This window comes from Podarcis pityusensis (genome assembly GCF_964106645.2).
Source record: "Podarcis pityusensis genome assembly, chromosome: 7".
In the NCBI taxonomy this organism is placed as follows: domain Eukaryota; kingdom Metazoa; phylum Chordata; class Lepidosauria; order Squamata; family Lacertidae; genus Podarcis; species Podarcis pityusensis.
The window spans coordinates 41371635-41397478 of record NC_138031.1 but is presented as its reverse complement, the minus strand read 5'-3'; the positions used below and the strand labels follow the sequence as shown (position 1 = coordinate 41397478).

The following is a 25844-nucleotide window of genomic DNA, read 5'->3' as shown; positions in this document are numbered from 1 at the left end:
GCCAAGGGGGCGGCGGGAGCGGCAGCAGCCGCAGCCGTCAGGGATTGGTCTGGGCGGGATGTGCTTCAACGGCCCCCCCCCCCCGCCTTGCCACCTTTGATCCGGAGGGCAGCGACCGGGGACTGCCGTTTCCTCCTCCCGCCCACTCTCCCCCCCCCACTGCCGTACATCGAGGGCGCCCCCTGGAGGGAGGAAAAACCCGAACCCACCCGGGTTGGTGTCTTGCCGCGTCTGGGGAGCCGCGAGCAGCGAGAGTGTCGTCTCTCCGGCCCAGGGGCTTTGAAGCGGATTCCCTCCCCAGGTCAAATTCCTCAAGCCCTCCGCGCAGGAGAAAGTGGGGCGACACGCCGTCCTGCCAGGTGTAGCGAGGGCAGTTGGAGCAGGGACACCTGGGGCGCACGAAGCTTACCCCCCCCCCCAGCTGCACGGGGCAGCACCTTCCGCTGGGAGCCGTGGTGGGATTTCCAATAATGTGCAGCGGGGGGGGGGGGATTGGGAGGGCGCAGGAGCCTTCCTAGCTTATTTCCTGGGGTGCCCCCCCTTTTGTTTTCTTTTCTGTGCTTGCGTCCGGATTTGTAGGAATGGATCTGTTCCTAACAACCCCGCGCCTCCCCCCTTGGCTGTTGGGTTAGGCAGCGCAGCTACTGATGTCAGTGAGACGTCAAGAGAACCGACGGCAGCGTTTGAGAGAAGGGGAGCCCTGGGGCTTTGCTTCTGGCAGCCACATGTGGTTGCAGCTATTCCCGTTGGCGACTTCGCCTGACTTTGCCTCCCTTCCTGGAATCGTCGTAGATCGTTGCGACTCGCTGAAGGCTAGTTGAACCCAGTAATGACATTTGAACACAGGCTTTGGACGATAGTTTAGCAAGGCAGACTAGAGGCACATTTACTGTAACGTCAGAAGGGTCGGGGGTACGCTGATTAGAATAGCAGGAGGTGCCTTGAAAACACCCGAAAGTCAGCTTATCTTGCGTTTACCAACGTTGCCCTTAAAGCTGGATATCTGAGTCCATCGGAATTTTTTTTAAGTTAACTTGCCTTGCTATAGACTTGAGCGACATTTAGCGCCCATTTCATAGCTAGAAAAAATGGCCAAAATATGGACTGGCCTCCTCGTCAGTCCTCGACGTAAAGCTGGTCCATCTTTTAAAAACACAAAGTAATTGGACACAAAGTAATATTTCTCTTTTGCTTTGCCGTGCCAGTTTCCCCCTCTGTAGCTGCTTTTATGTTTACTTCACACAGAAAATACCCGCTGATTTATCTCCTTAGTATAACCGTCAAAACATTGCCCCCTTGTGGCTGAATATCGCAATAATACTGTACAGTAGTAATATTCTGGATGATAAAAATATGTGCAAACTGCAGGTAACAACAGGTGATTCTTTTTCCATATGACCATTAGAAATAGGCATGCATGAAGTAGAGGACAAAGAAATCATAAATTTAATGCTGAAAATGAACATCAGAAAGGGAGGAATATCTATAAAAACATTTAGTAAGCTTTTCCACAATTATTCCTCCAAGGAGGAAACATTTAAGGCCAGAAATAGCACAGACTGAAGTTTAAGTAGGAGATATTTTTCAGGTAAAGTACCACAAATAATTTAGAGAATCACAACAACAAAGCATATTGAGCTTAGCACAGTTGGTTTATTAAAAAATGCAAGCTTCACAGCACTTTTGTCTTGTATGTTTTTTTTAGAGCAAGTTGACAGCTATTGCAAACAAATGAAAATGTTCAGCAACAAAACTCTAAAGTTGCACTGCAAGTCTCACAGCTTGCCTTGGGACACTTAATGACAACCTAGTATACTAACAGTGCAACTAACAATTTATTTATGAATATGGGTAAACAACAACAACAGCAACAACAACAAAAAGTGACCCTAGTGGCAACTGGTAAAATGTCTCAGTTAAGGGCAAGGATTAAAAAAATCCAGGCACCTACCTAGCAGTAACCTCTGATGAATAAAATCCTTGGTTTGGCATCTTGCACTTGGGCATCCACAGAGCTCAGCCTCCTGTTTAGCTCCTAGAAAAACCTCACAGGTTCTCCACTTCTCCTTCTGCTTAAGGGTATGATCCATAGGGAAATAATTTGGTGGCATTCAGGAGAGATGTGCATTCAACTGCCAGTGTGACGTAGAAGCTGCTTGGTATTTTGCTGAAATCTGTCCAATCAGTTATTCCCTCTCCTTGAGGGATACTGAGAATTGCAGTTTTATGTGACAGGTTGGGACTCTCCGGCAGATGTGTCTCAGTACCCTCACCAAGGTACAGGTCCCAGTTTTCTGAATACTGTACCATGTCAATGTCATTCACGAAATGTGAGTTTAAAATGTAGATAGGTTCTCATTCACTGGGTCAGCAAAGGGTTGTAGATAAGAGCACATGCTTTGCATTCAAAAGGTTATAGGTTCAATCCCTGGCATCTCCAGTCTGGGCTGGGAATGGCTGCTAGGCAGTACTGTCTAGACCATACTGGGCACCATGGATGAACAGTCTGACTTGGTATAAGGCGGCTTTCCATGTTCCTCTTAGGCTTTCAGTTACATCAGAAAACTACATTTATATATTTGTTCTGTTTTTTAAAAAAATAATTAAAAATTTATAACATACTAATAATAGTGGGACTAGGGCAGCACAACCAGTGAAATCTGCAGAGAAAAAACAAAACCCATTGGCACTTATCCAGCAGAGGTTGAACTATGTATAGGAAATAGGTTTCTGGATGTGGATGCTTTCTGCCACATGTGCAGAAGGCTGCTGTAAGGTAAGGCGCTTGTATAGGGTTTAATTTTTTTTTTATTGAGAGATTTTAATGGATAACAAAGTTACATATGTCTCTGCTTTAAGTTCATAAAGTCCTTTCTACAGGTCAGTTACATTTGCTGTAAGCCACTGCTATCATTGTGAAGTGCAGGGGAGGTGAGTAGGAGTGAGACGTGAGAGAAATAAGTGGGGTAATGATGGTTTATGTGTGGAGATTTGTGTCAGCGTCATGTGGTTAGTTAGGTTATTCATTTATTTGTTTTTGTTGGTGTGAGATAAAGGAGATCCCAGGGCCTGGTTGGCTGCATTTCATTGATTGTTGCAAGTTTCGGTTGTGTGCATGGGGGGTGGGTCGTTGGGTCAGGTTAGCCATATCAATTCATTTGCTGTTGGGGAGTTTAGGTTGTTGTCTTGAAGGGAAGCCACACCAGGGTGATGGCATCCTCTTTTGTTTGTCCCAGTGTTAATTTCAATATGTTGCTTAGCTTTTCTAAGAGGCCTGACCATCATTCAAGGCACCTGAGGGTGCCACGGCACACTGGTTGAAAACCACTGGTTTAGACCATTGGGTAGGGCTTATTTCATATGCTATCTCATTCTCTCATTGGTCTTTATTGTGAGGGGTCATGGACTACTATTTTGTATACTGTGAATACCATCCCCCTGCTGTGTTCCTCAGTTATTAGGAGGAGTTTTTCAAAGGCAGTCAGGCCTAGTGGCTGCTGCTTTTATTGCTGGATTATTTAAGCAGGTGTGTAGTTGGTTGTGAGTTAGCCAGGATATTTGAGTGTCTCTGTCATGGGCCAGGAGTCAGCTTTGCCTTCTGAACAGCAGCCCGAAGGGGGAGTGACTCCACCTGCAACTGATCAGCCATCAAGTACTCAGAGGAGAAAGCTGATGAGAACCAGCTGGCTTCAGCCTTCTTAAGCAGAGCTTCCAGCAGCAGTTAGGTGCTGGTAACTATGCTTGTAGTTTCTGGCCCTACCTTGTTGCTTCCTGCTTGTCTTGACCCTTGAGCATCCGATTCCCTAAGCCCCTGGACCGCCTGACCACATGGATTGCTGTTTGCCTGACCCCAGGACTGGACCTGACTTTGGCTACCGACTCTGCCTCCAGGCAAGTACACCTCAGAGACTCTTCTGGTTGGCTGGCCTCCCACTCCCCTGAGCTCTGCTCATTGTTGCTCAGCACAAGACTACAATAGTCTTCTAGTTTGTTTAGTATTTCCTGTGTTGGTTTGTCATTTTTGTAGATGTCTTGTTATGCAGTGTAGGCCTTTGGTGTGCCATGTTTTTATTTGGAAGCTTCGGGCTGCATGGTAGAATATTGGGTGGTGAGCCAGGGGGATTCATGGGGATGGGGTTGGAGTAGTTTTCCTACTTTTTCTTTCCTGTGTGAACCTGTTTAGTGTTGTGGGAATTTTCCTTAGTTTGTGGGAGGAATGGGTACACTGTGGGAATTGTATCCATATGCACCTATTGTTTTGTTTCGTCTACTAGGTTGTATGGGATTGTGTGGCACATTTGGTTGGCGATGTAATACAGTTCTATGTTGGGAATTCATCTTCCTCCTCTGAGGAGAGGAGATGCAGGTATTTGGGTATTATTCATGGCTTGTTGTGTGAGATCAATGAATGTAGCTTTTTTCTGCCATTTACGGAGTTGGGTTGGGGAAATTCACATTGGGAGAGTTTGGAATAGGTAGGTTACTTTTGGTTGCGTTATAAAATTTGATCATGGGTATTCTGAGAGGGTGAAGTTGGCTTTATTCCATTTCTTCAAGTCTTTGTTAATTTCCCCCCATATGGAGTTGTAGTTGTGGAGGTACAGTTAGGGGTACAAATAACCAAGAACCTTAACTATCTGGATTTGGTGCAGCAAGGTTGTGTTTTTTGTGTGTGGTGTCAGTGAATTCTTTTTGGATATGAGGGATCATAGTGTTGAAACACATGGCATCAGATTTTGTAAAGTTCACCTGTAGGCCCAACACTATTGCGAATGTGTTGAGTTCTTTGGTTAAGGTGGCTGTTCATGGGGTCTGGTGTTGTGACCATTAGGTTATCTGTGAAGAGCCCTAGTTTATAGGTTTTGCCTTTTATTTCTACTCCTTTCATGTTGGGGGTGGGGGATGCTTGTGTAGTTGAAAATGCCCTTGCCAGCTCAGAAATCCGCAAGTGCTACAGTAGCTACCATAGCCAGAGTTTTGGGGGAGTGCAGAGGAAAGAAAGGGTAGGGCTGAGTTTGGAAACATCAAACTGATAATCAGCTTGGTACAACTCTCATGGCTCACTGGCTTGGGATTGTGGGGGGCCTATTAATCAGTATGTATGAAAATGTTCCCCCACCCCATCCACCTACTATCTCATTATGAGTATTAGTTTCATTTTGGTTGTTATTGGAACTTAATGTGTTTCTGCTAATGTTGCTGCAGCCACTTAATACCAAAGCTTTGGTCTGACTGTCTTTGTGAGCACTAAAGTCAGTATCCTCACTGGAAAGGCCCCAAAGGTTTGTCACTTTACATAGCAGAAGGGATGAAATAGTGGAGTGTCTGTTAGCAGCAGAGAATGTTTAGCTAGGTAGGTAGTTAAACTTTAATCATTTGCTCTGCCTGGAAAATGCATTGTCCTGTTAAAGGAGTGTGATTAATACTGGCTTGATATGCAGCAAATGTTATTTTTTGCTGCCTTCAAAGAACTGACCAACTATATGAAGTAACAATGCAAGACAATAATAATTAAAATGGATTAAATTCTAACAGAATAAACTGCCAATTTGCACTGGGTCTTTTATGCTCCAGAACATCACTGTGAAATATGCTGCCTTGTGTGGACATACTTCCACTGTTCCCTTTTTGAGGAGAGTTGCAAATAGTCACAACCATTGCTTGGCCATGGAGGCAGAAACATTGACAGAAAGGGCCCATTAAGGTAGCCTGAGCCATGGTCCTAGTGACTAACATTTCAGTGGAAACTTGGCCACAAGTTCTTTAGGCTGCAGCACATGACTTGTGATGAGACGCAGATCCTCACAGTCCCTGGAACTTGAGTGATTTATGACTGGTGACATGGGAAAGCCTCTCCTCTTCCGTGAGGGGAGGGGTTGCGAGCGGGACTCACTTCCCATGCTTCGCAGGGGGCGTGGTCGGGCCCCCTGCATCACAGGGAGTCCTGGGCCCGCGTCATTCCCTCAGCCGGCCAATCCGGCTGGCGGGGGGGGGCATGGTTTTGCTGCATTTAAAGCTGCCCAGGGCCCCGAGCTCCGCCTGTTTGGATCCTGCACGCACGGATCTCCCGACCACTCTCCCTCTAATGTCATGCATTCAACACCTGACCTTGCTATGGACCTCGGTTGGTCGCCTGCTGAAGGGGCCTGGTAGAAATTTTTTCCACTTGGCAGATTGGCTAAAGCCACTTGGTTTTTCACCTACCTTGTTAGGTTTGGCATTTAGGCATTGGAAAGTGCGTTGTGTGTTGGAGGGGAGGTTGTGGCCATCACCTACCCCTCCCCTTGAAGGGTATTCCATTAAAGGAATCTGGCTGTGTGGTTCCTGTCTGATGCCCAGGTGGTGGGGTGACTCCTAGGGGAAAGCTTCCAGTTTATTTGCACTAACAAGCTCCCCCTACAGGTTGTTAACCCTTGTGTGACTTCCTGCAGAGGCCTTTTTTAGCCCATTAACCTAAAATAATTGTGTCCATGTCTCTTATTTCACCATAAAGCGAGGCCTTGACTCGTAACCTGCTAGATTTCCCCTAACCTTGCAGATTTGGCCCTTGTGTGTGGATGGTGCTGTTTTGGCTGCATAACCACTAGCACTCAAGTGAATGAGTTTGAAATTTGTATATAGCATGATAGGCAGTGCGGGGGGGGGGGGGGCTGGAACTGGGAGCAACCTAGTAATACTGAGCAGGGGAGGCAAAGAGTTGTTGTCTCTTTGTAGCCTTGGACATTTAAACCTTTTGACAACCAGATCTTCCACCTTTGAAATCTTAATTATTGCTGGCTATGTCATTTCCACCAGACTGCCTGATTGAAAACGCTGCTATGCATACATGACATCAATTAAGGACTTGGTTAAATTATAAACTTGGAACTTTGACCTGTAAGCTTGGAGGGTAAAGTGCTCTGTAAGATGAGGGAATGAACAAAAGGATATCTGAGGCAGATACCTGATTTGTGAGTGGTTGCACCTTATCACATACCTGTGTGTTATCAAATTGTATTTGCAATAATGCATTTATTTTACTTTATAAGAATTTTTAGTCCACCCTTAACCATGGAATCCCAGTTCATCATATAGTACAGGGTTGTCCAACAGGTCGTTCTGGTCCCTTAAATAAAGCTCAACAACTTTTACCTGAACTTCTCCCAAACGGGACTTTCCCCCCTAAAAAACCCTGGTATATGCCCCTGGAATAGTACAATAAAACCATAAAGGTTAAATCAGACAGATGTGCTGATCCCATCTTCTACTCCAAAAGGCCTGTGCAAAAAGGTGTCTTGCTCAGACTCTGAAATGTACATAATGACACAGACATGCAAGCACACTTGTTTGAAGTCATATATTGAAAACACTTTCACATCACTCTCCAATCTTGACATTTTTATTGATAACAAATATATAAAAGGTGAACAGTTCTATTATTGTGGAGATTTCTCTGTAAGTGGAAAGACTTTTTTTTAAAAGTGGTTTTAGGACATATCTAATTAATGTATTCTAAACTGTTTTTGCATTCTTATGCTTTTAAAATACAAAATGAAGCTACAGAAGTATTATTAGCTGCATTGTAACATTTGTTGAAATGAAGGTGATTTAAATAGGTTTGTCAAATAATCCCCATTCATTCAAAATATTGCACTAATCACAGAATATTTGTTCCAAGGTTTTCACCTTGCTTTTCCTTTGGTAATGAACTATTGAAGAAAACCTCAGTGCAAAACCAAGTAAATGTATATCTTTTAAGAGAGAAATTTTTTTTTGCTGTGCTTCACAATGCACAGAAGTCATGAGAGAGTAAACAGAAGACTTCGTTTAGTAACATTTTACCAACATGCCTCAGTATCAAATATTCCCTAATCTTCCAAAAGCAGAGTTTGCCCCTCTCCAAGTTTGGGAGCAATAGAAGTTGTAACTTTGCCTGTTTCATTATTAGAATTACAGCCAAGTTGGCAACAGAAAGAAAACATCTTCATGAGATACTGAATTTGTTGATAGTTCTTTATTGCCTAAGGACTACTGGCATGACTACTGCTGCTTATTTGGGGTATCACATATTCAAATGTCAGCTTAAGGTTAGCTGTTATAGAACCACACATCTGGTGCAGACAAAGTTGCACTAATTAACACAAATAATTGTGCAAGTCACCTACTTACATCAATAGCAAATCACTAGAGAACGTAAGATTGTGATTCCTCTTCTGTCTATAGCAAAGTCACAACTTTAGTTTTTCTTTTGGCTTTTCCTAAGTTTTGGGGAGGCAGTGTTTGTTTTTTTATTTTCCTTCATTAGCAACAGCAATTAAATGTGTAATTACTGAGCTGTAAACATAATGATTTAAGTTTCCCTAATTTAATACCTCAAACAATGTGACATTAACAAATTGTCAGCATATATCATTGAAATTCTTCTGCTACGTCACAACTTCGACTCACGTGCATTAAATACCATCTTCTTTGTTACTAAGTACACAGTTAGATCAGTCTTCACTTCCAAGATAAACTGAAATATTCTGGTAATCTTAGCAGACAGGCACTGATGAGGATTCAGTTTTTCACATCCAGGGCTCCCATCCTTCCCAAACTCTGCCAAGGACATTTGGATCTCTGGCTTGGTCTATAAGGCACTTCACCTGTGTTTCTTCTGAAAGTCCATCCTCTGGTTCTCTGGCTCGTATGTTATATTCTTTACTTCCTCGTGCCACAGAAACATAATCCCTGTAGGCAGCTGATTTCTCATGGCCCAGCCGTAATTCATCGCTTTAAAAAATGATATTAAATCACTGATATTAAAATCAAGCAGTGTACCCAAGTTTCCCTATTCAGATGCAATACCGTATTGGCCTGAATATAAGCCTCACTTGTTCCCCAAAGTCTGACAGTGAAAAGTTAAAGTGTGGTTTAAATTCGTGACCTTACAAAAATTGGCTTTTACGATATCGCTACTGAAACAGACATACGGTAAAATGGAATGGGTGTGAGTGTTTACGGAATTTTAAGGGAGCGGCTTTTACAGTGGTACCTCAGCTTACAAACACTTCAGGTTACAGACTCCGCTAACCTGGAAGTAGTACCTCGGGTTAAGAACTTTGCCCCAGGATGAGAGCAGAAATCACGCGGTGGCGGTGGGATGCCCCATTAGCTAAAGTGGTACATCAGGTTAAGAACGGACCTCCAGAACGAATTAAGTTCATAACCAGATTTACCACAGTATTTGGGTATTGTCTCCCCCTCACTTGAATTTTAAAGGTGTGGCTTATATTTGGGCCAATATGGTATTTCTCTCTCTCTCTTTAGCTCAAGAGCTGTATGCACAGGTCAGCTTTTCCCTTACTCAGTATTTATTGTTCAACTTCTGGTTTATCCGTTGTTTTTAAAAAAGCCTGGCTTCTGGCAGCCCTGCCTTCAGACAATGGGGCTGCAGCATTGACCCTGCTTGCTAAGTATGCTTTATTTTTTAATTTTTAAAATGTGGGCTTCCTTTCTGCAAATGCACCAAGGTGCTCAACTTCCAAATTTACCTAGATAATTACTGCAGGTCCCCAGCAATTATTCATTTTTGTTTCTATTCAATCACACACTTTATGAGTTCTGTGCTTGCACACAGCCTCATTTAGGAAAGCAAATCGACACGCTGAACATTTCAAAACGCTTGAGAGAAACATATACCTGGTAATCACTGCTGGATTAGCACCTGCTAATTTTCTTCTTGCAAAATTTACTTTTTGAATGGGGTACCAATTAATCTCCTCTGTGTTTATTTCCTTAGTCCATGTGCCTCCTTTTTTCAGCTGCTTCAATTCAAAATTCTGGAAAGAAATGGCACATAGCCAATCATGAAAAACAGTACTGCAGTCTTCACAGTATACATCACAGCATAAGGCATGATATTAAGTACAAGGCATGACAGACATGCCTGATATTTAGATATTTGAGGGGGCGTGAATATGGTAAAAATGATAGGAAAATGGCATTATGGTTCTTTAGTATTGCTTAGATTTTCAATACAGAAAGTGCACACTTTTCTAATAACTGACTGGACGAGTAATGATGTAAAGATAACTATAGTAGTCGATCTTATTTTAAAATTTTGTTATAAGCTCCTTCAAAGGACTGTCATGCAATTCCTCCCTTCTGAAGGCCTTTTGATTGTTCACAGTGGGAACCCTGCAGTGTGTGCCCTTGCCATGCTGCTATAGTAGGTCATGGATGTATGGGAGTAGTCCTTATGGGGTGGCTCCTTCCCAAGTTAGCTTTGTTCCAGATTATGGTAAAGATGCTGCTGCTGTCAAAAGGAACTGTGGGTGAGTGCCTGGATTTCTTACTTTATCAGGCTGGCATGGAATGAGAACTAACTTCATGAGTTCCGGCAGTACTAAGGTGGTATTGGAAGGCTGCACACTCTTAAATGAAGTGTTTTCTAAAAATGACTAATGTGCTACAAACTACTTTGTGTAACGAATCCTTTAAAAACATGAATTTTCATCCAACGTTTTGGCTAATACTTTTCGCTCTATAGGATGCACTTTTTCACCTCCAAAAATTAAGGGGAAATGTGTGTGCATCCTGTGGAGCAAATGCAGGCTCCTTGGCTTCAGCGAAAGCAACGCAAAGCCTCCAAAGCGCTACGGAGGCTATGCGTTGCTTCTGCTGAAGCCTGGAGCACCGACCCCCTCTCGCTCTCCAGGCTTCAGGGATAGCCGCCTGAAGCCTTTGGAGCGCAGCGGGACCTTGTGCTGCGTTCCAAAGGCTTCGGGGTTAGCTGCGCAAAGCCTCCACAGGGCAGCGGGGTGCCTTCATCCCGCTGCCCTCTGGAAGCTTTGCGGGCTGTCCCAGAAGCCAGAACAGCAAGAGGCTATCCCAGAAGCCAGATCCCTCTTGATGTTATGGCTTCTGGGATTCAGAATTTTATTTTTTCTTGTTTCCTCCCCGCCAAACTATAGAGCAAAAAATACGGTAATTGTCCCCCTGACCTACCTCAAAGCAATAGACTGTGGGGCATTCTTCGTTACATTCTGTCTCTGTTGATCAACAACTCACTTCTCAAACCATCCCCTACCTCTTCTAAGCCAGATCTTTCTTTCTTCCTCCCTCCATTATCTGACTCCTCCCTCCCTAAATCCCTGCTCTCATGAATGGTATTCCCACCCATATTTTCTTTCCTCTCTTTCCCATCTCAATCCTCCTGGCATATGCACTGTTTGTGGCAAGCCTTCCCTGCCACAAACAGAACAATGCAACCTAACATTGGGAAACTGCAACTATATCACTGTGTACCAAATAGGAAGTTTTACAAATCACTCTTTTCCTTACAGCAGAGGTAGCCAATGTTGCCGGACTCTAGTTCCCATCAGCCCCAGCTTGCATGGGCTGTAGCCCAGAATGATGGGAGTTGTAGTCCAACTATGTCTGGTGGTCACGACAACGGCTACCCCCTACCTTACAGCAGTCACATAACCATTCCTCTTCACTTTGTTTAGACAAACCAGGATGAAAAAAAGAACCTACTTTCCAATCTAAGGAAGGCTCCTTCACAAACACATCCATAGTATTAATGAGAAAATCTTGATCTGCACGGTAGGCTCTTAAGGAATGCACCATCACATTGTAAAGAAGACCCGATTCCTTCATGGGCAACATCAAATTAATGAACTGGCGAGTCAAACGGAAAGGCATCAACTCTGGCACGGGCAGAAACTGCATACAAGAAAAATCAAAAGTTTATGTATTTATGAATTTTTCAACCACTAACAATTGCTCTTTTCCTTCATACACCAGGATTCATAATTCTTTCATACAGGTCATTTATGGAGAGGCAGAATTCAGTATAATATTTAAGGGAAATTGTTTTAATGAAACCAGCATATGTTTATCTTGCCTTTTCTTCAGGGAGCTTACGGCAGCTTTCAGCTTGCCATCTCTGTTTTTGGCCCATGTAAATCTTGCTCTCCTTTCTGCCTTTTTACTCAACAATTTAAGGTGATCCATTCTGTAGCCACCATGAATTGGAGACCCAGATCCTCACCATCTTGGTTTTACTAATACTGTATTAATATGATAGAGGTGGTTTTGTTTGTTTTTTGTTTTAAAAAGATTGTCATGCTTCAACATGGGGGGGGGGGGGAGTTAGGGCCATTAACTTCAGTGGGTCTTCCTTGAATAAAACTTAGTTGAATACCATGTTTTGATTTTTCCAGTCTTCTGCTATGACAACAAGCTCTTGCTTAAAAATGGCTGGATTATTCCCTGAATGTTCCAGGTGAGTATGCATACTTTTAAAATATTACACTGAAGAAAAAGACAATTCAAACCTATCCTCATCAGTGATAATAAGGTCACTTCATCCACATACAGTAAAAGTGGGACTGGGTTTTGGTTAATTTGGGGGGGGGGCATGTGATTCTGTTTTTTGGATGTGCTATGGAAGATCTGATAAAAATAAAGAGGAAAGGGGCAGGAACACAACCTTGTTTTACATCTTTCGTGCTAGGGATATCTGAGGAGAGGTAACCTTTGATATTGAGTTTTATTTGGCAGATGTTACAATAAAATTCTGTATTAAGATCAACAAACTTGAAATTAATGTATAATTCTAGTGAACTATATATTTATAATATCTAAATTAGAATAAGGGATATTGAAAAACAAAACATTGAGTCAGCTGTAAAGAAAATCTGCTCCCCCAAGTTCTATGGGCTAAATACAACCAATAACAGGATCACTTACTGTATTTTTCGCTCTATAGGACACACTTTTTCCCCTCCAAAAATTAAGGGGAAATGTGTGTGCATCCTATGGAGCGAATGCAGGCTCCTTGGCTTCAGCTATAGCAACGCTAAGCCTCCGAAGCCTGCACTCCGGAGGCTTCGCGTTGCTTTCACTGAAGCCAGGAGAGTCTGGTCTTTGAGGCTGGCAGTGGGGGAAAGCAGCGCTTCCGCCCAGTGCCAGCCCCACAAGCTGGGTTGAAAAGCCCGCAGGAGCCGCGCAGCCTTTAAAGGGCGCGCCGCTCTTGGGGGCTTTTCCCCAAGGAGCGAGAAGGGACCGACTGCCTGCGTTAGTCCCTTCTCCCTCCTGGTCGAAAAGCCCGCAGGAGTCGCCTGCGGGGGGAGGGGGAATAGCAGGTAGAAGGTCTGGGAGAAGCGCACAGGCTGCGTGCAGCCTGTCCGCTTCTCCCAGAGCTGGGGGGGGGGGATCATATTTCTTTCCTTGATTTCCCTTTCTGAAAACTAGGTGCGCCCTATAGAGCGAAAAATACGGTGTATCTCAAAGCTAGTACCGTATTTTTCGCTCTATAGGACACCTGACCATAGGAGGGGGAGAACAGGAAAAAAATATTCTCCCCCTCTCTGCTCAGCGCCCCTTCAGCTAAGCGGCAGGAGAAATGGAGCCCCTTCCATTTCTCCTCCCGCTTCGCTGAAGGGGCGCTGCGCAGAGAGGGAAAACTGTGCAGCGCCTCTCCAGCAAAGCGAAGCCTGGAGAGCCAGAGGGATTGGTGTGCACCGACCCCTCCCACTCTCCAGGCTTCAGGCGGCTATCCGTGAGCCTTCTGAGCACAGCGAGAACTCCCGCTGCTCTCCGAAGGCTTGCGGATAGCTGCCTGAAAACCCCGGAGTGCAGTGCGAACTGCCGCTGAGCTCTGGGGGTTTCAGGCAGCCTTGCCTCCGCTCCCGGACCTGGGGGTGGGGGAAGCCCGAGCTTCCCCCATCCCCAGAACAGGTTGGGGAGTGGCGGTCCCTTCTCCCTCCTGGGGAAAAGCCCGCAAGAGCCGCGCGAAGCTTGTGTGCGGCTCTTGGGGGCTTTTACTGCCTGCCTCCCCCCTGCATTCGCTCCATAGGACGCACAGACTTCCCCCCTTAGTTTTTAAGAGGGAAAAAGTGCGTCCTATGGAGCGAAAAATATGGTAGTTCCAACCCAACACAGTGCATTTATGTTAGCCCAATTAATGTTTTCCCCTTAGCCTTTGTTAAGGGCAGATATTTAAACATCCCTAGAAATGATAGACATTGCGGATGTAGAACATATTCTTTTCTACTGTCCACTGTACAACCAGTACGGTTGTACTTAAACTATCCAAAAAGAGGGAAAATACATATTTAACATCATGGCACAATGAAAATATCAGATTCTACCTGTCTGATATTAACCTGGAGGTGCAAGGGTGGCTGAGTTTCTGTCAACAGTAACTCTTAGAGTGATGAATGGCATGATTTAACAGGAAGACACTCAAGAAGTTCTATTACTATATATCTTCTGTGGCTGCTTCTTTGTATATATTTTTAAAATTTTGCATAGGGATGTTTTAAGATGGTCTATATCTGTAACGCCTAATAAAGACTTTGAAGGAAACCAGAAAATGTCATTAAGTAGTGTGCAAGGTTCAAAAAGTGGGGCGGGGGGACAGGCAGTATCATGCAAGATCCTGCTCCACCTGACTAACAAGCAAAATAAACAAATATCCCAAAGAGGAAGCAAGAGCGATTCTGAATCTTTACAGTCCCCCTGACCTATTAGCATTCCATTCAATTTAATATTAAAAAAAAAAAAAACAGTTTGAAAAGGAGAATACCTGTGTGGCAGAACCGAAAGCATGTCCAAAGTCTATTCCCACCATGCCACCTGTCTCCATGCTGATCATGAAGTTGGATAAGTGTCTGTCTCCAATACCAAGAATCCAGTGGCTGATGCACATCAACGCATGGGAGCTGGCGAAATGGGATCGCAGAGATAGCAAGGCCTCCGGTGTTGTACTCATCTTAACAAAGGCCCTCCTTAAGAAAAGCAATATATTTATACATATTAAGATTGGCTTCAGCTGTTTCTAAGAAGGGGAAACATTATGAATTCAGAACAAAGAGCTGCCCATCTTCCTCACTGTTCCACCCACATGCTAATAATCGGAAACTGGAGAAGGGGCTAGATGATTATCAGTGTGGCACAGGCTGAAGTTTGAAGGGCCCAAAGAGAGGGTTGGTGTTTTGTTTTGTTTCTAATAGGAATTGCAGGCCAGCAGCCTGCATGTGGAAAAATGAGGAGGCCATATGAGGATTACTGGAAGCAACCCTTCATTCAGCAACATTAATCCTCGGTACTATTTTGAAACCCATATTACATAAGAACACACCTTAACAGGTCTTCAGGAACACGGTTCTCTCGGCGATGGAAAGACATCACTGTTTCTTTACGATCAGCTCTCCTAGAAGTGAGCAAAGCAATGACAATTATAACCACATAATTAGAAAATGGGAATCAAGCAGAGACAACTGTTCCCCCCCCCCCCTTAGGTTGAATTGAACATTTTGGACCGGCCATATGCTCTCTTATATTCCCAAGCAGAGATGGTGGGCACGGCATGGTAGCAGCAGAGCTGCATGTCCACCTGCTTTGGTGGGTTCCACAACCTCTAGAGTAGGTTGGTTGGGTGGAGGGAGACTGCAGAAAGGAATTTCCTGTTTGTGCAAGCCGATATGTTATGCAAGCAGGTCAACACCATTTGATATTGCCCTTTAGCGTTGGTGCCATGAGAAATGTTTTCTGTAAGAACTGGCTTCTTCAAGCCAATGCAGGAATGGGGAAGTGGGTTTGTAACTCCCAGTTTTTCTGTGGACATGAGTCAGTAGCCAGCAGCACAATCAGAATCTCTCTGCCACATTAGTAAGGGAAGAAGCTTAATGATCACCATAATTTCAAATTTCTATACCACCCTTATCCAAGGAACATAGGGTGGGGTTACAATATAAAAGCACAAAAATACAAAACTTTGTGACAAACAAAAACAAAATAATCCACCCACACACAGTTTAAAAGGCCATGGATTGTTTAGTTGGCCAAAGGGCCTGGGGGAAGAAGAAGAATGTTTTTGCCTGGTAGCTAAAGATATGTAACAAAGGGGCCAGGCAACCCTCCCTGGGGAGAGCATTCCACAAGCAGGAAGCCACTGCAGAAAAGGCTTGCTCTAGTGTTGCCACCCTCCAGACCTCTCGTGGAGGAGGCAAATGAAGGGCCACACATCATAGAATTGGTGGAACTGGTGCCACCCACCCCTGACTTGGACAGCTGTTGAAGGATAGCATGGCTGATGATATCACAAGCCACTGAGAGATAAATGGGTAACAATTATTTCTAAGACTCACTTGTACATGTATGTGTAGCGTGCAACAGGGCTTGCATTCTTCTCTGCCATCTTGGACAGCCAGTCAGTATAATCAGCACGAGGACCCTTGTAGCTGAATAAAAAGGGGGGAAAGCAAGTAATTTACTTCTATATTACCTGAAAGGAACACCACAAGCATTGGGGTACTGTGCTGTTAAAGAGCAATTAATGAATCAAACCATTTCTGAAAGTGAACTTAGGGAGATGCTGTTTCCAAGCATCACTGAAGAACGAGCTCCTAGGAAGTACTGAGTCTACTATATTTTGTCCTTAATGTTTGTTTATAGCAAATTTCTATTTCAATAGGCACACTAGTATTACACAAGTTCCTGACTTGCAGAACACATTCGTGACCACATTAAGCAAGCTTTGTCATTTCCTTCTGTCTTCTTCCAAGTAACATACAGCTACTACAGCTTTATGAACCGATTCTTCAGCATTGAACACACTGGAAAGTTCTTCCTCAGTGAAAAACACTCCAAATGAGGCACAATACATTTAAAGCACTGTTAATTCAATTCATTCCACAACTACCTCCTTAAAAGTGTAAACTTGTAAAGAATAACTTACCGTATTTTTCGCCCTATAGGACGCATTTTTCCCCCTCCAGAAATGAAGGGGAAATGTGTGTGCGTCCTATGGGGCGAATGCAGGCTTTCGCTGAAGCCTGGAGAGTGAGAGGGGTCGGTGCCCACCAACCCCTCTCGCTCTCCAGGCTTCAGGAAGCTATCCGCAAGCCTTGCAAGCCCGGGGGGAGGTCCCGCGGGCTCGCAAGGCTTGCGGGCAGCAGCCTGCAGCCCACAAGCTCGGGGGATAGCGGGAAGGCGCAGCGCCGCCACCCCGCTATTCCCCGACCTGGTCTGGAGGCTGGCGGGGGGGGGGGAGAGAAGCAATATTGCTTCTCTCCCCCCCCCCGCCAGCCCCACAAGCTCGGGGGATAGCGGGGAGGCGGAGCTTGCTTCTCCCCATCGCCAGCCCCATAAGCTCGGGGTACAGTGGGGCAAGCCGCTGCCCCACGGAGGCTAGAGAGGCTGTCCATAAAGGCAGAAGAGGGAGACAGAGCGCTCCGTCTCCCTCTTCTAGCTTGGGGATGGCTGCGCAAACCTGGGGGGGAAATAAAAATTTTTTCCTTGATTTCCCCCCCAAAAAACTAGGTGCGTCCTATGGGCCGGTGCGTCCTATAGGGCGAAAAATACGGTATAATTTGCTTCACTAGCTAAGAAACAGTTTCTGAATATTAGTACTTTCTACATGATTGTTATGTTTATCACTATTCTCTTTGAATACTGAGTGGTATTTAACTCACATACTCAGAGCAGACTCACTGAAATATAATGGAACTAACTTAACTATGCTCCTTAATTTCAACACAGTGGTACTTTGGTTTATGAACTTAATCTGTTCCGGAAGTCCATTCTTAAACCAAAACATTCTTAAACTGCTTTCCCATACCAGCAGGGGACTCAATTTTACAAATGAAACACACTCAACAGGAAGCGAAACATGTTCTGCTTCCAAGGCAAAGTTCACTTCTAGAATCTAGTGTTCACACAAAGATAAACTTTCATCTTCTCCCATTTTTACTGCTACTGCACTATCTAGAGCTAAACTGTGGTTTGTCTCACTCTCAACAAACCATGATCTGTAAAAACGAAAGCTTGTTCTTGATTTGACAGCTCATGATTTGTTTGGAGAAGACAAACCACAAGCCTGGGTGCACACATAATGTTAAGCCAAACCATGGTTTAGTTCTGGAGCAGCGTAGCAACAGCAGGACAGAGGAAGAATAAAACAGCCACAATTCCCCCTCTGAAGTCACTGCCTGTCACTACACTTACTGGTTTGTTTTCAACATTATAGGGTTTGCTCATGTGAGTACAAGTTAGTCCCAAGATCAGAACAGGCTTTGGATATGGTTTCTGGTCACAATGACAAGTTAAGAGTTGTGGCTCTCCAGATTCTCCTTATTCTCCATCACAGGAATTATAATCCATTTCCATTGATTTCAATGCTGAACATGCATTTATACTACTCTCCATTCTGACTGAAGTTCACTTCCTAATTCAAACTAACATTTTTAAAAAAGCCTTTGCTTGTAAAAAGCAATCTGTTGATAAGAAAATGATGAAGAAGCCACGGGTGATACATGCTCTTTGTTTAAAGAAGCAGACAGAAAGTGTAGGTCAGAGGTGAAGTGTTACCCGTTAAAACAAATAGCTGCCAATTATTAATCTAAGATAGGAAGTACTTTGACTTCTGATGATTAATGCCAATTGTTCCTATGGATATTATTCTCACAATACTTCACCTATCTCCAAAGAATGCCATTAACATCTAAGAAACAGATTTATGCACCTTCATTACCTGTTATAATCGTTTTTTTCCTGTTCAGACATGTTCTTCAGAAGGAACTCCTTTAAAGTGCAGGTATTCTCAAGCCACTCAATCAGCCCTAGTCTGAAAGAAAATATAGCCAAGGTAACAACAAACACAGAAAATTATTATTTAATAAAGGGGTAAAAAATGTAGAGGATGCAAACTAGTAGACACTTTTTTCGCTTCTTTTTAGCTTCACTACTTAAAGTGTATTAAAATGTCATTCACACAAGAATTAAAAAGGTAAGCAAGAGGTAAAGTTTGAAAAAAAAATCTGCTTCACTCAAGCAAATTATATGCATCCATTTATAAGGGGGTATAAAGCAGCACAGAGGGACACGGGTGGCGCTGTGGGTTAAACCACAGAGCCTAGGACTTGCCGATCAGAAGGTCGGCGGTTCAAATCCCCGTGACGGGGTGAGCTCCCGTTGCTCGGTCCCTGCTCCTGCCAACCCAGCAGTTCGAAAGCACATCAAAGTGCAAGTAGATAAATAGGTACCGCTCAGGCAGGAAGGTAAACGGAGTTTCCGTGTGCTGCTCTGGTTCACTAGAAGTGGCTTTGTCATGCTGGCCACATGACCTGGAAGCTGTACGCTGGCTCCCTCGGCCAATAAAGCGAGATGAGCTGAGCGCCGCAACCCCAGAGTCGGTTACAACTGGACCTAATGGTCAGGGGTCCCTTTACCATTATAAAGCACCAGCTAAACATTATGATAAGCGTCTAATGCTGCTTCTTCCTTTCTTGCTGTGATGCATGGATTTACCTGGTTGTTACTGTTTCTCTATAGATAAATCTTCCCTATGTTCTATAGGCTCAGACAAGCAATGCATAGGAAATGGTCAAGGAAGATGGTTGGGTAGTGCAAAGATGCACAGCCTGCTCTTCAGGATATCTCACACGTTTAAAATTATGAGTTCACAGGAAGACACAGTAAACTTTGCAGTTAAACAAGCAACACAGCAAAGGTTTGCCGAAAAATTGCCAGTTTGTAATTAATGGTGTTGAGCAACCCTACAAAAGATGTTCCAAGGTTTTCCTTATATGGTGGGCCTGCTGTAAAGACATTTCTCCTCCTAATTCATGCAACGAAGACTGGAGCACATATACTATATTGGAAGGAGGTCAGGAAGCGCCTACCTGGTAGTCATTGGTATAACTTGGTAAGTTTTTAATTTCATGTTTCTTTGGCTGCAGGCAGCATCTCTTGAAAGGATGGTGTTCATAACATCAAAGAGCTGCTCAATGCGCTGGTCTTGCCGGAGATCCTCTCCTCCTTTCACAAGAAAGGGATATTCCCGCTCATCGCTACCTCTGATAATTATACGCTTTGGTTTCCGGATGGACTCCATAACTTTTATCTTAGACAAAATGGGGTGGAAAAAGGTTTTCACTCAAGAAAGGGTGAGAAAACATTGCAATATACAAATTATGTTATAGGAGAAAGTCCATCTGCATCTCTCTGCAGTGTGAGAATGCAGAAAAAAGTTACTATAGATATCACCCACATCTGGTGAAATTTTATATCTGTTTATATGCACAATGCACACTTACTAATATATTGGTAAGTGCACCTTTACCTTTCAATTGACACATGAAAAAATATGCACATGAATATAGTAACATACCCTCTCATCAAATCCAGAAATTTGTGCATGATATTCTGGCAATGGTTTTCCTTTACCATCATACTGACCTGAATAAATAAAATGTAATGCTTTAATGGAGCTTTCAAAACATTTATGTGATTAACAGTGCATTCCTAGCCTACTGATCCAGTGGATGGAGGGGGGTGGGATTTGGATGCAGAGAAAGTGCCCCTTTACCACTGAGAGGGGGGGAAATCAGCTGCAGAGAGTTCCATGGGTGTAAAGCTACTGCTGGTGGTGTTTTTGACATCTGTATCCTGCAGAATGGGGCATTCTGGAGCCAGGTTACAGGAAGTCTTAGATGCAAGGCCCCTTTAAGAGGCCCTGGGCTGTGCTAGGCATGGTTAATTTCCCCCCACTGGTTCCAACTGAGGGAAGGATTTAAAAAAGCAAAAATCTGTCCCTTGACCTCCTGTCCTGGTCAGCATGCCCTCCACCCTATCCACAATTGCTGAGTAAGGTAGAAACATTATACTGGCAAAAAATTCCTGTGGCTAAGAGACTCTTCTCATGATCTTGTTTGTGCTGGGTGTGCTCCCAACATTATTCTAACAATCCTGATCATGACAGCAAAACTGCCCTCAAAATAAGTTGCTGGTTATCAGCCTTGCTAACCATGTCAGACTCAGAGGAGGCAGGACAAAGACTGGTTTCAGGGAACAACCCCCAGCTCAGTTTCCTTTCTTTTAGAAAAGACTGTGGCTGCTAAGGATACATGGTGCCACTTGGTCCTGAACGGTGGCAAATAAGGAGCAAAAGTGTCTCGCACAGGAGCCCACATATTCTGTGCTTCAGACGTGTCACCAGCAAGACATTAACTTTGTGGCTCTTAGATCCACTACAGGTTTTAAAATAAATTCCAACCACAATCATTCATTGCAATTGGTACCGTATTTTTCACTCTATAGGACACACTTTTTCCCCTCCAAAAATTAAGGGGAAATGTGTGTGCATCCTATGGAGCGAATGCAGGCTCCTTGGTGTCAGTGATAGCAATGCAAAGCCTCCGAAGCGCAGAGGGAGCGCTCCCTCCGCGCTTCAGAGGCTTCGCATTGCTCCAGGCTTCAGGGATAGACTCCCCTGGCTTCAGCGAAAGGAACGTGAAGCCTCTGGAGCACAGCGGGAACTCGCGCTGCGCTCTGGAGGCTTCGGGTTCCTTTTGCTGAAGCCAGGAGAGCAAGACTCCCCTGGCTTCCGCAGAGAGAGAGCGCTGCGCAGCGCCCCTTCTGCGAAGCGGGAGGAGAAATGGAAGGGGCTCCGTTTCTCCTGCCGTTTCGCTGAAGGGGCGCTGAGCAGAGAGGGGGAGAATTTTTTTTCTTGTTCTCCCCCTCTAAAACAAGGTGCGTCCTATAGAGCGAAAAATACGGTATGTGTTTATTTTAACGTGAACTATTAGATTTTGGTAATACATTTGGACAGAACTCCTAAATAAATGTTACATCCTGCAAAAGTTGCTTAGAAGATGTCATAATGGTCAGAAAGTATCTGCCAAAGAATAAAAGTTTATCTACTTTTAAGAATAGATAGTCAGTCAGTCAGTCACTCTGTAGGTCTTAAGTATGCAGTGTATTAAACAAAAATGAACTTTAATAACTATTATTTCATTTAGCAATGGAAGAATATTCTCCAGATTACCAACTGAAACCATAGCTTACCAGGAACTTCCAGCTCAGTCCTCAAGAATTCTGGTTTGAAGTCACTCATCCAAGTTGAGCACTCCTTCAGATTTCCAGGTTCTTTTTGACAATCTCTCATCTTTAATAAAAGAGGCTCCACAATACTGTTGAAGTCCCTGTCTGTCATATTTAGCAGCTTGGAACCTCCTTTTCCAAAGTGTTTGTCAAATTCCTTCCCAAATTTCTGAAGCAGAAATTTAATCACACAATAATTTTTCACTCTTGTTAACAGCCAAAGTACTTAAACTAGTTTATCACTTGATATAGCTGAATGAGGAGGAAATACCACTTGGTGAAATGCCAGAACTTATTAAATTTCTCTTGCACCCTATCACAGGCAGGTGTTTGACATACTCCTATGCAATGCCGATAACATAGCAGCCAGCTACTAGTATCTCAAATTGGTAGAACCACAATTCTTACTAAGCTCTGGTCAGCACTGACTTACATATGCCTCAGCTGTTCCTATGGATAAACCCAGAAAACCTACAGAAGTTGTGAATGCAGATGAAGGACAACTCCTCTCCACTCAGTAGTACCAGTTACATCTCCGTAGTAGAACAAAAGTACCAGTGGCTATACTTGGGCTAGAACTGGAAATCATATTCCTGATCTTACGAACCACAGATTGCACTCCTTTAGAACTGTTTTAATTTTTGCTAATGTTCCATGACACAAAGGGTCAAGGACTGTGGTGGTAAATAATACACTTAACTACAACATCCATTTCTGAAGCCTATACAGATGTGCAGGGCATGTTCAGGGCCATAATAAAATGCAATTATTTAATTCAGGTTTTCCATATTATATTTTAACTTTCCTGCTATACATGTAAAACATTCAACCAAAGGTGCTATAATACATGCCTGAATGAACTTCTTTCTGTACAACCCGAGACCTGGAGCCTGTAAATTTCCCAGATTCTGGAACATTCCATCATACAACTCCTGGATGTTATTTTTACTCCTCTTAGTTTTCCCCAGCTCATTTCTAACATCGTCGGTCCAATCCTGTGAATCCAGAATAACACCACTTTACCACGTCTCGCATCCAACCAAAGGACAAAAGTTAAAACATAGCAGCTAGTAATGGAAACCGGGCTGCTTTGATAGTTATTCAGGTGTGCCCTCAACACTCAAAAAGCACATGCATGCATTTAAACATCACACATCCCCTCACAGCATGAAGAACTCAGTCATTGTACCTTGAAGAGCATTGCAGGGTTGGACAGCTGCTCGAGGGCATGGACAAAACCTTGCACCACTCCTCCTCTGTCCAATTTGGTCTTCAACCTATAAAGAATAAATCATCACAAAGGGAAGAGGAAATATAATCGCAGAAGCATTCTCTTCTGCTTTGTGAATAGATAATATAGCTCAATTCCTCCATAAAACACCAAAGAAGCTTTCTTAAACTGCAATACTCAAACAGAATTATTTATCACTAAATGGTGAGTGTGCTTGAGGTATTTAGGTAAAAAGGACCCCTCCAGTCATGAATGACTCTGGGGTTGCGGCGCTCATCTCGCTTTACTGGCTGAGGGAGCCAACGTTTGTCTGCAGACAGTTTTTCTGGGTCATGTGGCAAGCATGACTAAGTCACTTCTGGCGAACCAGAGCAGTGCACGGAAACGCCATTTACCTTCCCGCTGGAGCAGTACCTATTTATCTACTTGCACTTTGACGTGCTTTCGAACTGCTAGGCGGGCAGGAACTGGGACTGAACAACAGGAGCTCACCCCGTCACAGGGATTCGAACTGCCGACCTTCTGATCGGCAAGCCCTAGGCTCAGTGGTTTAGACCACAGCACCACCCGCATCCTCCTGATAATTTAGGTAAAAATGGGTTAAATGTCCCCCACCCCCCAGCCTAGACAGTGAGGATATGTGATCCAGACTTGTACTGGCTAGACAAGGTTCCTCCCCATTTCCAACCTGCTGCTAAGCAGAAGAGAAGCAAAAGCAAGCATGCTCCTCTGAGCAAGCATGAAACAAAACATGTGAATCTAATTTATAGCCTGCAATAACTTAGAACAGCTCCCTCGGCAAATTAGGTGGGGCTGGATGCCTCCTGCACAAGCACCAGAAGTAAGCGTCACAATAAGTGACCAAGTGGTATCCAAGGCTTTCCTTCTACTGACAGAAAACACACCAACTGGTGGAATAGGGGCAGGAAGCAATTTATAGCAATTCCTGCTCTGCCTTGCCGCCTATCCCTCTCAAAATTTGCTCCAGAGGGTGGAGGGATTCTCCAGAACATACTGAAGGAAGTGTGGGGCTGCAGGGGAAAAGAAGCATCGCTGAAAATTGCCTCCCTCTACTATTCCACAAACAGGCTTTCTCTCAGTAGAAGGCAAGCATCGGACACCACCCAACGGAAGAGGAGGAAAATAAAAACAGTTGTTACTTTTAATTTTGCTGAGAAGTATGTTACAAAATTGGAACTCTTTAACAGCTAAGGAAGTGCAGAAAAGGGAAACGCCTATATTTCTTAAGATACAATGCCTACCTCCAACGCTTCAATTTAAAATGTACTATACTGTAAACTTGTGACTGATGTATGTGCTTTTTGGAATGTATAATTTCTTGTTACCAGCAATAAAGATTATTTGCTTCCAAAAATGTATCGCTCAACATCCTCACCTTGCTACAAACTCCTTATTCCTATGGCCCACGACAGTTTCCTGGAAAGAGAAGCTCTCACTGCTGATCATGAAAGGATACACTAAAGCCTGTGGGTAGTTGTTGGCAATTTCTTCCACTGCATGTTGTACGGCAATTGCTTCCTCCTTGTCAAGCATCGCCATCAACTGGCTGATCCAGCCAATGAACTGCCAACAGGGTACTGAGGAAATCTGTTTAAAAAACATGTAATGTATGTGAAGGTGGCAAAAAGCAAACAATACACATTTCTTCTACCCATCTCAGCTGAGCCAACAGAATAAAATGCAGCATTTACCCTCTTGTAACTTTTGTCTGGTAGTGTGCATGGATGATATCAAAATTGCATCAAGTGTTGACTTTGCCAAAGCACATTACAGCACATTTCCAAGAACGTTAACACAGAAATAAACAAGAATTCTTAACTAAACTGGGAATAAAAAAAGTAAATCTTGTGTTCAGCTGCTAAAGCAGTTTTACACTTCCTTACACTGAACTGCATTTGCACCATTTTACTGCCCACTCACCCAGTTTGGAGAGATCCTTTCAAAGCTCTTTGCAATCCCTTCTTATTTTTACTACCCTGAATAATTTTATGTCATATCAAAACCAACCTTATATTTTTGTTTGCCCACAGGGAAGGGAAGGCTCACCTCTTGTGCCATGAGGCCCAAAGTCTCTGTTGGGTACTTTTCTACAATTTGCAACAGCCTGGGAAATTTCAACCTGGCTTCTTCAGAATTCAGTTTTAGAGCTTTGATGACTTTCTCCACCACAATGGCTGGAAATGCCTGCAAATCCACAGCATTTATATCTGACAAGACACAAGAAGACAAACAGAAAGCCATAGTTTGCAAAGTTCAATGAAAAACTGTATTTCCTATATATTTAAAAACAAGAGCTAACTCTGTTTGGCCTCTTTCAGACATTTAGTCTGTGATAATGCAGCTCACTGCTCTAAGCATTTTGCATATGTGGGTATTATAACATTCTCTCCATGAGACAATAACCTCGGGACTCATCAATATTGATGGTTGGCCAGAATGAAGTTTACAAAACTGATGGTTTGGGGGCATCTAGCACTTTGGAGCATAGTATATGCTAAATCCATTTCTTTAATTGTAACCTGTTGTTTTTGTAACCATCTCAGGACACAATTGGCAGTATCTCATTGTTGTTTTTTAAATAACTATTTTATCAGTTTTTACTTGTTTTAGTTGTATTGTTTTATTGTTGTATACCACTACGGTTTTTCTAATGTTTAGTGGTTTATAAATATTCCAAATAAAATTGTTTATATAAGATTGAATAGCATGTGAATGAATGAATGAATCTTTATTTGCA

At 43.6% G+C, this 25844-nt stretch overlaps 1 protein-coding gene and 1 long non-coding RNA gene across 6 annotated transcripts in view; one reads left to right on the top strand and one right to left on the bottom strand.

Moving 5' to 3' along the window:
• Nucleotides 1-130: 130 nt before the first annotated feature.
• LOC308481465 lies at nt 131-25273 on the top strand. Of its 5 annotated transcripts, none has more exons than XR_013988685.1 (6): nt 131-301; nt 12189-12250; nt 18534-18619; nt 18711-18760; nt 19713-19919; nt 21774-21944. It is a non-coding gene; the product is annotated as an uncharacterized lncRNA (long non-coding RNA). The 5 variants fall into 5 exon arrangements; XR_013988686.1 differs by having other exon boundaries at nt 131-359; XR_013988687.1 differs by lacking the exon at nt 131-301 and adding an exon at nt 484-812.
• PRKDC (protein kinase, DNA-activated, catalytic subunit) overlaps nt 7363-25844 on the bottom strand; it is an 82863-nt gene continuing 64381 nt past the window's right edge. Inside the window, exons 73-86 of the mRNA XM_081013807.1 lie at nt 25154-25314; nt 24483-24694; nt 23045-23132; nt 22707-22850; nt 21820-22024; nt 20144-20211; nt 19656-19876; nt 18506-18598; nt 16122-16214; nt 15113-15184; nt 14558-14759; nt 11500-11688; nt 9661-9800; nt 7363-8751 (exon numbers count right to left, since the gene is read on the bottom strand). Of these exons, the coding sequence (XP_080869933.1) occupies nt 8547-8751; nt 9661-9800; nt 11500-11688; nt 14558-14759; nt 15113-15184; nt 16122-16214; nt 18506-18598; nt 19656-19876; nt 20144-20211; nt 21820-22024; nt 22707-22850; nt 23045-23132; nt 24483-24694; nt 25154-25314 (2093 nt within the window). The 3' untranslated portion in view covers nt 7363-8546. The remainder of the gene's footprint in view (nt 8752-9660; nt 9801-11499; nt 11689-14557; nt 14760-15112; nt 15185-16121; nt 16215-18505; nt 18599-19655; nt 19877-20143; nt 20212-21819; nt 22025-22706; nt 22851-23044; nt 23133-24482; nt 24695-25153; nt 25315-25844) is intronic.